The sequence below is a fragment of the Cynocephalus volans genome, chromosome 1, assembly GCF_027409185.1.
Source record: "Cynocephalus volans isolate mCynVol1 chromosome 1, mCynVol1.pri, whole genome shotgun sequence".
NCBI lineage: Eukaryota > Metazoa > Chordata > Mammalia > Dermoptera > Cynocephalidae > Cynocephalus > Cynocephalus volans.
This window is the reverse complement of record NC_084460.1, coordinates 53,530,700-53,544,819: the sequence shown is the minus strand read 5'-3', so window position 1 is coordinate 53,544,819 and position 14,120 is coordinate 53,530,700. Positions and strand designations below refer to the sequence as shown.

Below are 14,120 nucleotides of genomic sequence, written 5' to 3'. Positions count from 1 at the left end.
TAATGTGGCCACAAACCGGGTGGTGTAAAGCAACAGGACCCTCACAGTTCTGAAGGCTGCAAGTCTGAAATTAGGTGTTGGCCAGGTTGGTTCCTTCTGAGAGCCGTGGGACAGAAACTGTCCCAGACCTCCTCCAGCTTCTGGTGGCAACCAGACAACTCCTTGTATTGTACCAATATCTGCCTCTGTCTCTGTATGGTCTTCTCTGTGTGTCCTTTTGTGTCTCTCATAAGGACATTCTCACTGGATTAGGTCCCATGAGCTCATTTCAATCTTTAACTTAAGGACATCTGTAAAGATCCTTCCATACAAGGTCACATGCTGAGGTTCCAGGTGGACATGAGTTTTGGGGCACTCAACTCACTATACAAGGAGAAATGATGTGGTACAAGCCAGAAGACGAGGTGCACGGTGCCATGGGGTCGGGGTGGAGGGCAGGCTCCCCTGAAGGAGCAACAGCTTCCGCCGAGGTCCCCAGATGTGAAGGCACCGACCAGGTGAGGAACATTGCAGTGGGGAGAGCAGCTGGGGCCAAGGTCTGCTCTCCTCACCCCTCCATCCTTCCAGCAGCACAGTCCCACATTCTGACCCTCATCAGGGAATGACAGCATGCCACACTCACACAACGAACCCAATTATTGACACCCACAGGCACACCGAATGAGGCCCCGTGTGGACAGCATCTCAACCCTTCTCTGGTTCTGTGGTCTCTAGTTAAGAAGGCTCAGTTAAATACTTAATACTCAGTTAAATGTTAGGTGTAAGAGGACAAATGGCCCAGAGAAAGCACTTTTCACCTAGGAGAACACCCAGGGTGAGCATTCACCTCGTGAGTGGCTGAGATTCCTGGAAAGAGACGTGGGCTGAGACCCAGCCCTTCCCAGCCCAAGCCCGGCTCTCCGGCGCCCGCAGCTGGCATCTTCAGGGTCACAGTTCACTCTTCCATGAAAACCAGGAGGAAGCGGGTGAGGCGTAAGCGAGATCCTGGAGGACGAGCCCACTGGCCCCAGCAGCACCCAGTCAGACTCGCTTGCAGGCAGCATCGTGTGATGGCTACGAGCTTTGGGCTCAGAACTAGGTTTGAATCTCCATCAGCTGTGGGACCTGGGAAAAGTTACTGGAATTTCCTGAGCCTCAGTTTCATCAACTGTAAATAGGACACAAGTTGTCTCCCTGGAAAGGCTGGCCCTTAGGTTAGATTCAGTGAACAGGCAGTGTGTGCTGGGCCTGTCTGGGGCACTGGGGACTGCTGCATACCCAGCAAATGGTAAGCACTGGTATCCCTGGTGGTGGCCAAGTGATCAGAGCCAAACTGCTGAACTCTGTTCTCTGTTGTCATCTGCCCTGCCCGTCCCATTACCTTTAAGCAGAGCCCAGAAGGATTTACTCACACAAACGATCACCTCTTAGCGAAGAGCCTGCTTTTCCCGAGACCAGCAGTATTTCCTATTTCCAGCAGTGATGGGACAAGAAACACCTACACTCAGAAAGTAAACATTTCTGCTTCTTGGGTTTACTCAGCCAGTGTGGCCAGAGCTACAGAAGTGGGTGCCTCTGGGGTCTCTGCTGAGCTGTGCTCCACCCGCTGTCCATCACCCTAAAGTCTGGTGTTTACTCCTGGCTCTGCTTGGCTGGAAAGAGCTCACCAGAAAGTGAATCAGCAAAACAGAGCGCAGGAGAGAGAGACAGAGAGAGACTCTGAGAGAAGCAGAAACAGAAGGACAGACACAACTGAACATCCAGATAGAGAAAGTCCCCATCCTGGGGGCTGGCTGCATCTCCTGAGTTCAAGTTCTGGAAGTGCCCTGCTTGGACTCCTGCAGAGATTGCTGCATTTGCTTGAAGGAGCCCAGGGTTCTGCTCCTGACAACCACAGCTCCTTGCTAAGAACTGTTTCCCTGGGCCCACCTGGGGCCCCCATCACAGAAGCAACAGGTGAGAACCAACCCATGGTGGGTGCCCAGTCAAGAATGAAGATACAGATGGATGGATGGATGGATGGGTGGGTAGATGGGAGAGAGACGGGAAGGAAAGAGGGTACGTGGGGACTCACCTGTGACATTTTTTGTGACTTTGGAGCTTGCCTTGGGTGGCGGAGCGGGCAGCAGTGGGGGGCTGGGCAGCTGGCCTGCGGATCTCTCCGGAGGTCTGGGAGGACTGTCCAGGGCATCGGCCCCAGCTAAGGCTTGAGCGAGCTCGTTGGAGGTGGGCAGGAGGCTGCCGGCATCTGCTTCTTCCCCACTGGATGTTGACAGCATCTTGGCTGGTTCAAAGACAAAAGAGAGTTCACAAGGCAGGTTTCCTCCGACGGAGGCGGAAGCATGTGAGTGAAGCACACGAGCTGGTAGGGTGGGACCATTAACAGAACAGGAGACAGAGGGGTCCCTTCACATACGGACTTGATGCTGTGAGTCCGACTGTCAACAGAACCATCAGAAGCGGTGTGTGTGTGTGGGGGGGGGCATTCCACACGCAGGTGCACGCCAAGGCCCCACCTGGGAGCAGTGTTCACCGTGACAGGTTTTGGAGTCAGACACTCTGTGGCTGAGTTGCCTCTGCACTTACTCTGTGACCTCGCTTAAGTTGCTAAATCTCTCTGCCTCCGTTTACTCGTGTGACACTGTCCTCACCACAACAGCACCTGGCGGCACTGTTCTCAGGCTTGAACAAGCAGCAGCAGCAGGGTGCATGCCCGGCATGTCACAGACCCTCAGATTTAGCAGCTCTTCTTCTTGTGTGGCCGGCCCAGATGGGGAGGGTGGGCGGCAGAGAGGTTCAGCTTCGAGGAAGGGTCGGCCTGCCCAGCACCCTCGTCCTCTCTCTCCAGCTGCCTGCTGAGGCCCCCTCCACCTCCTGAGCCCCTCCCTTGCCGAGCCTGTCCACCCTCTGCTTTCTCCCATCCATCCCCACCTTCTCTTTTCACATTTCTCTTTTTAGACAGCCGGTTCCACCACCCATCATTTTAACAATCTCACCAGCACCCCCCAAATCTTTTGCCTGGCTTCCTTCTCATTTAACTTTCCGGAACAATCCCCTCTCTGGATGATGCACCGCCCACCTGCTCCCACCCCTGCCAAGTGCTGCAGGAGAAAGACCCTCATCCTGACATCTTGGCACTGTCACCCCCAGAAGCCCTGTTCAGATATTCACACATCTAGCACCCCAAGATACTTTATTCTTCTGAAGGTTTTAAAGTGCTTCTTGAATCCGCATACTGCTTTGACCATTTGTGTTTTCATGACTTCTTGTCCCCGATTGCTTCTGAATGAATGGGGGGACTGGGCACCCAGCACATTCTGAAAGTTGGGGTTTTGAGACAGATGTCATAGGAATGGCTCACCTGACCTCAACCACACCAGTCTCTAGCATCCATCCCCTTCCTCTGTGGGTCTGACCCATTTCCAGATGAGGGACCTTGGTCTCCACCTCTCTGAGCCTCAGTTTCCTCATCTGTACAAATATCTATATAAAATTCCCAACTCCGCCCACTGCTAGGGAGGGGAGGCCAGCATGAGGTCATGGAGGAGTGGTGGTTTGGAGCTAAGCTGCACTTGTCCGACTCTGAACAGCTGCAGGCCATGCTGCCAGAGATAAAAGTGTCCTTTTGGAATGTGGATGGGTCTCTTTCTCATTCTAGCAGAGGGATCTCTGCCTTGGCACTGTTGATTATCTGGTACTAGATTCTTTGTCTAGAGGATGTCCTGTGCATGAGAATGTGTCTAACAGCATCTCTTGTCTCTAACCACTTGATGCCAATAACTATCCCCAGGTATGACAGCCAAAAATGTCTCCAGACATTGTCACATATCCCCTGGAGGGGACAAAATGCCCAAGGCCACCCTTGAGGCCCACACTACTTAGATTTCTGAAGGAATGTGCACTATAGTAGCTACCTGGGGAGGGAGGGCCACGGTGAACTCCAGGGCTGTGACACTGTCAGGGCACAAGTCTGGGTCCTGCCACCATGGACATGTGGGTACGCCAATTTCTCCCTCTGGGCCTCAGTCTCCTCCCTTGGACCTGGGAATCGGACCAGATGGGCAGCATTTAAACTGGGCTCCATGGTTTGTTTGGAGGTGTCACCGAGAGAAAAATCAATAGGGAGACAGAGCAGCTGGAGTCAGGGTCCCCACTCCTGCGTCAGCCACAGCAGGTCCTTCTGAATCTGTCTTCTACACCAGATCTCCACAGAAGATTTCACTAGAAAAGCATTGATTTGGGCCAATTTCACAGCCCGCGGGCTCCTGCCAGACTGACCCCCCTCAGCCTGCATCACCGATTTCTCCATCTCTTCTGGATCATACAAGATCTAAAATCCACCATCCAGAAACCAAACCAAATACTCCTAACCTCATGTGTATCCCCGGCATTTGGCTACAATTCTCTGCACCTCTGAAAAAGAAACTTACCACAAAGGTGTCTAGAGCTTCCTCTCTGCACCCCGCTGCCTCTGCCCTCTGCACCCTGCCACCGCTGCTCGCTTTGTCCCACCCAGCAAGGCCTCTGCCCTCACTGAGCCCAGTTGCCCCACCACGGCACTCACCCCATCTACATCACTTTAATCTTCCAGACCCCACACTCTCCAAGTTCTCTCCTGCAGTTCTGGCCACACTGCAGGGCCTCTCTATCCAGCATCTGGCGGCTCACCTGGGCTGCCCCAGGATGCAGGCCTTGGTCCTCTTCCCCACCTGACCCTGTCACTAGTCAATCCTCTGGCTTCAGCATCGATCACCTCTCTGTTGACCCTTGACTGTTCCTATGAGCTCCACACTCATACATCATTGGCCACCTTGATGTCCCCATCTGGAGGTCAAACAGGCATAATAAAACACAAACCCATCTCTCGATTTCCAGCCACAAACCCTCCCAGTCTTCCCTTCTTACTCATCTGTCAATCTGTTTTACAAACGTCCCTGAACAATGACATGGTCCAGGCACTCTTCTAGGTGCTGTGGACATGGCTTTGAACAAGACAGACCCCACCTTCACCAGATAGTAAACACAGCCCAGCCCACCACAGCCAGCCAGACTGACAACACACACAGCTCCCTCTCTCGCCCTCCCTGAGACCCACCCCTTATATCTTTTTCACAGACAAGTCCTGTGAGCTCCACCTCCAGAATATTTCTCCAAAACATCTACTTGTCCCCAGTGCCCATGACTCAATGGTACGTATTTGCTAAACACGTGCCACCGACACACTTCTGTGTAGTCCTTGCTCTCCAGAGCAGGGGCTGACAAACCTTTTCTGCACAGGAGCAGACAGTAAATAATCTAGGTTTTGCAGGTAAAGAGGTAAATCAAGAATATTGTGTAGGCACTTTTATAACTAGAGGAAAAACTCTGCCCTGCCCATTTGCCTGGGGACTGCTGCCAGGGGGTGGCACACTTTGCGCCCAGTTACCACACCCTGGAGACATTCCAGAAACCAAGAGTGACCAGCTGAAGTGGGACATAGCTGGTGGGAGCAGCTTCCATAGTCAGTTTCACAGCACCTCAGTGACACCAGCATGTCCTTGGTCTTGTCACGGGCGAGAGGACTCGCTGACTCCCAGAGTAAGGTGCCATCACTCAGGGCCCAGCAGTTGCCAACAGCCAAGTACCCGGGTGTAGTGGGACCAGCACAGGCCCTGGGCACAGGGAGGGGACACCCCAGATTGGTCTCTTGGCTCACAGTGTCAGCCCACTGGAGCAGTGCCTGATGGCAGCACAGACATAGGCCATGGGCAGGATCTGACCTGAGGCCTATAGTTTGTCAATCCCTGCTCTAGACTTCAGAAGCAACTCACATTCCAGAATATTCCAGAAGTAGAACCAATGGTTAACTCCTGCTTGGCTCTAGTTTGGGCTGGAGAATGTTGTCGTTAAGATCAAATCTGCCCCTTACGTGCTCTGTGGCCTTGGGAAAGTGACTTAACCTCTCTGGGCCTCTGTTTTCTTATCTAAAAAAATGGGACTATTATAAGATAATATAGTACATGTGGAACATGCTCAATGAAGGCCACTCTTCTTCCTAATTACAGCACTCACAGGAATGCCAAAGCTCAGCCTCTGACCAGCAACAGAAACACTGAACAGGATCCCATCCCAATAATGTCAAAACACTGGCTCCTTCTGGGCTCTGTAGGGAATGCTCTGTTGCTGGCGCAGCACCGTCCAGAAGAAACCAGGAAAAGCAAAATCGCCCCAAACACGAAAGCCCAGAGTCAAATCACCAAAGAGTCAAGGAAAATAATAGTTAAAATCTTTGACAGCATTCTCTTCTTGATATCTGCAATGTTGGGATAAAACCGGCCCCCCACATCATCTAGAAGCAGTAGCTCCAGTCTGGGTGTTACCTCTTGGCCAAGGAGAGAAGCCTCCTGGAAACCAGGAGTTGTTGTGACATCCCCTCATGCTCCAATGACCCCTCCCCCCCACTCCCAACAAAGTTCATGGAAGGTTTGCTTTTTAAGAGAAGACAGCTGATCTTCTAGGACCTTCCAGGAAGGAGCTGACCTCCCAGGACAGCTGTGAGCACCACTGCAGAGACCCCAGGGGCTCCCCAGGGTGCTGACCATCACCCACCAGGGCATCTTATTCACACCCATGAGGTTTCCCTGCACTTGCCCAAGGTCAATGAGAGAAGCTGGGCCCAGGTTTGAGCATCATGTGACATGCTTGCTGCTTGAGAACTTGATTTCCTCTGGCATGAGATGACATCTGTCTGTTATGAAACAATCTCCAACACAGAGGGACTGGGCCCAGATGCGGGCGGCTCCCTCGGGTGCTAAGATGCAGGGTGTGGAGAAGAGAGCAAGACACAAGGTGCACGAGAGAAACGGCTGTTGTCCTCCCACTCCGCAGCAGCAGCTGGAGGCCTGGGGCTGCGGTGCCTCCTCAAGCAGCCTCAGGCTTTAATTATTCACCATGTAATGACTACTTAATCATGTAATAAAGAGGTCAAAAGCAGCAACACAGGGCTTGGCTCCAAAGACCAGGCTCTTAACCTTCATGGAAGGGGTTGCAAACTTGCACAGCTGAGGGCCAGACAAGCACTGACGAGTGAGCTCCCATCTACAGGCACAGCCCCTACTCAGCTCCCAGATGGTGGCCCTGTGGGAATGGGGGGGGCAGCGGGGCCTGAACTTTGATGGCTGAAAAGTAATTGCACATCTGGATTTCTGTGAATGCTCCTGATTTGTAAACGCCGGCTTGCAGTCCTTTGAGCAGTGAGTTCAAGGCCTCTGTGTTAAATTACAATCTCCTCCCTCACTGAAGGGGCTTTGCTTAAGCAGGCTCCCAAGTCCAGAACAGGGACCACAGTGGTGGACACTGTTCCTGGGGCAGGATCCCAGGCCTGCAGGGACAGAGGAGACTGTGATTTGCTACTAAGTCAGCGATGTCCCAGCTTAATCACAAAATGTAGGTGACCCCACACCTTAAAACACATGGGCTGCTAGAGGCATGACCTCTCATAGCACTTGCAGGCAGCTGAATACCATGTGTTACTGCACCACTCTCCAAGGAGGGCTTGTGGCAATGACACCACCAATGAAAACACAGATGATGATGACAGAAACACTTTTGTGACACAAAAGTAGCAGCAGCAGACACTTTGAGCACTCAGTGTGTGTCAGGATAGAGCCAAGTGCTTCCCGGGACCATCTAACTTAATTTTAGCAACCCTAAGAGTCAGGTATGACTACTCTCCTCATTTTATAGTTGATGAAGCAGGCTCAGAGAGGTTGAGTGACTTGTCCACACTCACACAGCTTAGTGAGGAGCTCAGCCATGTCTCAGCCTTCATTTTCCCAACTCTGTGCTCTTGGATGAGTTACTCAACCTGTGTGCCTCCGTCTCACTGTGGGAAGCGCTGATCTCAGGCTGTCTCCAGGGTTAAATGAGCACCCCAATGCTCCCTGCACACAGCCAGCCAGCTGTGTCAGCTCTTGTCATCACCAGTACTGTGATAAATATCACTAACTGCTAAGAAGCCAGCTGCATCCCTGAGGAATGAACTGGTCTTCAATCCAGGCTTTTTGGGTCCTGCTTTAGAGATTTTGGGGATTCCTCTGTACTTTCTATACTTTTGTTTGTTATATTTTCCTTTAAGTGAGCTCAGACTTTTATTTCAATTTATTTATAAGAAAAATAAAATCTTGGGGCCGGCCCGTGGCTCACTCGGGTGAGTGCAGTGCTGTTAACACCGAGGCCGCGGGTTCGGATCCTATATAGGGATGGCCGGTGCGCTCACTGGCTGAGCGTGGTACAGACGACAACAAGCCAAGGGTTGCGATCCACTTACTGGTCAAAAACAAACAAACAAACAAATAAATAAATAAAATAAAATCTCTATCATGATCCTGAATAAGAAACCCATACCACTTGCCCTAATTCATGAAAATAAACGCATCATTATTAAAATGTTTTCTGTCTGTCCATGTGCCACCCGAGTAAAGCAATCTTGTGTACACCAGGGGCAGGGAACCACATTGGGAAAGCCAGGAATGAACAGACAGGTGAGGAATGAGACAAATCCCCATGGGCCCGCACACTGCCTGGGTCAGTCTCCCTCCACCCAGGCCTTGCTCAATCTGGCAGCCACACGCTTGTCTCACAATGTAAATCCCATTGTCACGCCATCCCCCAGGGCTCCGACTGGCCCCAGGAAAGGGCTGCCCAGGGCCTGGGTGACCTGGCCCAGCCCCCCCACACCCATTCCCAGCTCTGGCCACATCTGGTCACTGTCAGCTCTGCCAAAGCCCCCTGATCTTTCCTGCTTCTAGACAAGCTAAGGCCCACCCAGTCCATGTGGGCAGATTGTGTAAATAGTTTCCCTGGCACCAGCCTTCACCTCTCATTCATGCGTCATCTAAGGCTGCTTTCGTACTGCAAGGGTGGCACTGAGCGGTTGCATCAGACACCTCTGACCACAAAGCTGACAACGTTTACTCTCGGGCCGTGCCCAGAAAAGTCTGTCGACCCCTGTCCTCACTCCTCTCGCATGTTGTTCCCCATTCTGGGGTGCTCCTCCCCTCATTCTCTGCCTGGCCAACTCCAACTCATCCTGCAAAAGCATGTCCGGCCCCAAAAGTACATCTGGATCAGGAGAAGGCCCTTAATACAAACAGTATGGTCTCAACAAACCAGCTCTGCTCTCAAGAGTCCATCCCCAAACCAAGCATCTGGACAGAGCGCACATCTGCGCTCAGAAGAGTGTGTGGATGGGAACGGGCACACTCCTTGGAGCTGGGCGACCACAAACAACCTGCCACAAAGAAGCACCAACCACCAGCAGGGGGCTGGGAGCAGCAGCCCAGCCACACCAGAGGCTCAGGGCCAAGCACCAGGACTGGGCAGCAGGGACCACAGGAGGAAGGCTCTGCACTCATCACATGGGGATGCGGGGTCCCAAGAGGGCTCTGCTAAGAGCCAGGACTCTCCCAGGGCCACAACTCTACAGACCTCAAATCCCTATCATGTCCCCAAGCCAGGTGAAAGTCCAGAGGCACAGCCACCCCCACAGAGGGCAGGGGCCTGTTGATACTGCAGGGTTGTTGTGGACAGGGCAGCTGGGCTGCATGCAGGGATGGCCCTCACTTGGCAGAAGGAAGCACAGAACAGAAGCCACACTGCTGGGAAGCAGGAGCCCACCGTGCCCACCCTGCAGCCTGGATTTCTGACCTCCCACCTCATAGAAAGACCCGAGTTCATGTTCTAGGCCCCAAACCGTGTGTGACATGTTTATAGCTTGAAATTTTATGAGGAAACGGGCTTCCAACTCAACAGGGAGGCGTCCTGAGGCTGTAAGATCGCTGCTCACAGGTCAGAGGGAGGAGCGGGGTGGACCCTTCAAAGCACTCACAGGTTCTCAGTGGATTCACGCTTTTCTCTGTTCCCTCCATCCCCCCGTCCCTTTCTCCTCACCTTTCCCACAGCTGCCGAATGCCTTGGTCTATTCAATTAAAATAAAAACCACCACCACAGACCCTGCCACCTCCAACAATAGTGACTCAAGGTGGCAGACGCTGCGCTAGGTCCTTCCCACCCTCCAAACAGCCCTGATGAAGGTCCCGTCACTTTCCCCACTTAACAGAGAAGAGAACGAGGCTCCAAGCAAGGTGCCAAGCGCACCCGGCCACAGAGCGGGGGAAGAGCTCTCCTGGTGTGCTGAGCGCAGACCCTCAAGCGTGCCTTGGGGAAAGAGGCCACCTGCTGCAGGATTTAGGACACTAGGAAGGTCTTTCTACCCAAAGACTACCGTACTGTTTTGGGGTTACCTCAAATGCCCCCAACAGACACTCACTTCTCTAGTGAGCAGAAGTTCCCAGTGAACATGCAAAGCTGTCCTGGGAGGAAGCCATGCGCAGCTCAGCCCCGCATGGGCTCCAGCCACCAGTACCTGCATCATCCAAAGGGGTGTCCGCAGGCGGCAGCTCCTCCAGGGAAGCCTGGTCTGGTGTGGTGGCCAAGGGGCTTCCTGGCTGGGCATCTTCAGAAGTCAGCATCTCCTGCCTGGGGGTGGACGGTTCGCTCTGTGTGGATCGAGGGCCTCCTTCGGGGTTGCAGGATTTGCTTTCAGTATCTGCAAGGAAGTGCAGCTGTCAGCTGGGCCTGCACCTCTCTTCCCACATCATTTCATCTGAACCAAGTGCCTTGCTGGGAAGTCTGCCATTCCAGGCCCTGGCATGGTTCCCCTCCCCTTCTCCCTGCTGCACACACCTGGGAGTCCCTCTCCACATCCTTCCTCCAGCCACTGGTTTCTGGCCTGTGCATACCACTCTTACTTCCACACCTGGGGGACACTGGACAATGCCCCCCCACCCCCTCCGACACCCTTTGCGATACGCATTTGCGGTGCTCCAGACTGACCCTGGCTTCTGCCTGAGGCTGGCTTTGGCCAATGAAACGACAGTGGGTTTGATGCAGCAGCAGCTTCACAGATGCATGCATGTCCCACTCACTCCCTCTGTGCGCCATGGCCCTTGCCCTGATGACACACCTGGCCAGCCACTGGAGGATGACAGGTATGTGGGACAGAGCAGAGCTTCCCCATCAAGCCAGCCAAGGTCAACCTAGCTCAGCCGACTGCTATATACCCAAGGTGCTGAGGCTATTTGTTACATGACATTGTTGTGGCTGCAGATGACCAATTCACCTGTGCACCTGACATTCAACATTAGTCACCCACTAGGCAAACGTTTAATGTCCCCTATTATGGGTCTTGCACGGTGATGGGCCCTGGCAAGGTGGAGGTTGAGGAGACACAGTCCTTGCCCCCAGGTGGCTCACACTCTGAGGAGGTCACACAGATGACCACACATGCCATTGCAAGCGCAAGGATAGGGGCATGCCCAAGGACAGAGGGCACAGAGCAGGCAGTCCCTGGTCTAGATGGGACCAGAAGATGTGATGCCCAGGCTCCAAGTGGGGCTTAAGGGCCTGGTATACCCCCTCTGCTGGGGCTCAGCTGCTGTGGCCTCTGAGCGGCGGGCCCTTGACAGATCACCCCCAGGGTCATACCTTAATGACGAGGGCTCAGTGCTCAGGGAGCAAAATAACTGGTCCAGTAGCATGGCTGAAGGATGGCAGGCCCAGGTCTGGGATCCTCGGCCAGCTCATCATAGTCCAACGCACAGAGCACCCACATGGTCCCTGTGTAACACCCACAGTCCCCATGGTCGGTTCACAGGGGCAGACACCATGGCGCAAAGCAGCAGCATGACTTGCACATGTGCATGCAGCCACGTGGTCAGCACTGGGGACACTGGCCTGGCTGTGGCCTCCTTCTGCTGCCGTGATGGGAGGCGTCACAGAAGAAGAGGAAAGATGGATTTCAGAGCCAGGGTCCCTGTCTGCCCAGGTCAGTCCTGATTCCTACCTGCTATCCCTGCATCCTTAAATAGTGTCCCTTCCACTCCCCAAAAAGCCCTAGTGGGTCAAGAAGTATACGGTCACCTGACCCATGCATCCCACCCCACTGCACACAGGGTGTCTGTGCTCACACAGCCAACTCCTCTGCACCTCAGTGTCCCCAGCTATAAATTGGGGATGTTACCACTTGCTTCATGGCATTACTGTGAGAAGTAAATGAGCTCACGTGTGGAACATGTCTGGCATGAGGCCACCACTCTACCTTGCTTGCTGTCATTATTGCTGTTGACGATGATGGCGGGGGAGGAGGAGGAGGGTGATCTGGCCACTTGGGCCCACGGGTCCACATGCTCACAACAGGCTCCGGACATCACACTTTGCTCCCCCCAGGGTCCTCACCATGCCAGGACTCATGCCAGGTCACTTCCTCCCTGTGACCCTACAGGATTGAGCTTGTAATCCGTGATCACATTCCCTCTGCTGCACATCTGTCTCCTCAGGGGAAGGGCGAAAAGGTCAGCTTGGCCAGAAGTCTGGATTTGGGGCTGGGACGATCTCATCCCTACAGACACGTCACTGCCCAGAGGTCCAGGCGCAGCTGGCGAGCTTTTCCCATAAAGGAGCAGATGGCAAATATTTTAGACTGTGTGGGTCACATGCCATATCGTCTGTGCTGCATATTCTTCCTTGACTTTTTATTTTTACAAAAGCCCTTTAAGTTGAAAAAGCATTCTTAGCTCAAAGGCCATGTAAAAACAGGTCCTGAGCCAGATTCAACCCTCAGCTACAGCTGACAACCAGCCCCTGGCCCAGACAAAGACCCAGGCACAAGCCAAGAAAACTCACAATGAGGGCAAAATGAGACATCACAAAGCTCAAAAGCAACGTTTTTCCGGCCCCTCTCATGACTAGTTTACTCATACTCAACATGTAACAGTGACAGTATCTACTACCAGCTTTCCCGGCCCCTGGTGATACAGGAGGAGGATGGGAGCTGGCACCCACATAGCGTGACGCCAGAGGCACAGGAGGGGCAGGTGGCAGGCCCTACCCCACCTGAAACAACTACCCTGCGTGGCAGGTGGGGCTACAACATGCTGCACACACTGGACAACAAAGCTTAGAAAGGACAGGTGCCTGCTGCTGCTGACTTTTCTTGTTAATAACAGCGATGTCTCCATCATCATCATCATCAAAAGCAGAATAGAGTGATCAGAACATTGAACCTAGAGGCCCAGAGGTCTCCACCCTAGCCAGACTCAGAAAACGCTCCATGCCCAGCTGCAGCCGGAGGATCCTCCACCTGCTCCTGAGGCTTCACAGCCCTCACAGGACTTTTCTGGGCTGTGCTTAGAGCTCCAGCTCATAATCATGTTCAATGAAAAGTTGCAGTTCCCAAAATAGCCCTGGTGGCAGGGCCGTTACTAGGAAACGTTGGTGGGGGGGAGGGGGGAGGAGTGGTGGGCGGCTCCTGCCCCACTCCTCACTGTATGGCCAGTGCCCTCCTGCCTGGTCTCCACTAGCTGACCTTCTCCTTCCAAGGGCTGCAGGGGAGCATGGAGAAGTGCACATGAGCAGCCACCATGAGGAGGACATGCCACCAGCATACACACACATGCACAAACACACACGTGCATGCACATCCATGTACACTGTGTGGGCACATGTGTGGCACATATGTGCATGTGCGTGCACTCGCATGCAGAGCGAGCATGCGTGCACACATACACGTGTGGCCCCCAGCGTTCCTACCACGTGGAAACCAGGCAGACTTAATTTGTCACTATCCAATTCCCCTGGGGAAAGAATGCCTCATGACTGTCAGGTCAGTGAGCACAGCACCAGGGCAGTAAGTCTCTCTCTCTTTTTCTTTTTTTTTAATATCCAGCGATGGAGCATAGAGTTCCTTAAATTATTTAAGGAACTGCCAAGTCCATGCGCGCAGGGTGGAGGGAAGTCATTCAGAAATATAAACAGCGTCTGGTACGGACAAACATGCAGGCTCCTCTGCTTACTTAGTGCAACTGTGCTAGGGACGCGTAGAGGGTGCTGGGGAAGGGACCCTTCACACCAGATGTTGGCTGGTTCAAAGGAGAGTGGACAGAGCAGTGAAGACAGAGCAGGAAAGGGTCACCTTCTCCTCTACTCTCCCCACAGCACAACTGGTCCCATCTCCTACATCTAATGACGCCTAGGTAGGGTCATTCCTAGGTCCTGGCAAATTTCCAGAGTTGCAGAAATGAGAGGGTAAAAGGGGGTCAACG

At 53.4% G+C, this 14,120-nt stretch overlaps 1 protein-coding gene across 1 annotated transcript in view; it reads right to left on the bottom strand.

Moving 5' to 3' along the window:
- PHACTR3 (phosphatase and actin regulator 3) overlaps nt 1-14,120 on the bottom strand; it is a 210,262-nt gene that overhangs the window by 65,735 nt on the left and 130,407 nt on the right. Inside the window, exons 4-5 of the mRNA XM_063096382.1 lie at nt 10,385-10,567; nt 2,054-2,263 (exon numbers count right to left, since the gene is read on the bottom strand). Coding sequence (XP_062952452.1) covers nt 2,054-2,263; nt 10,385-10,567 — 393 coding nt within the window. The remainder of the gene's footprint in view (nt 1-2,053; nt 2,264-10,384; nt 10,568-14,120) is intronic.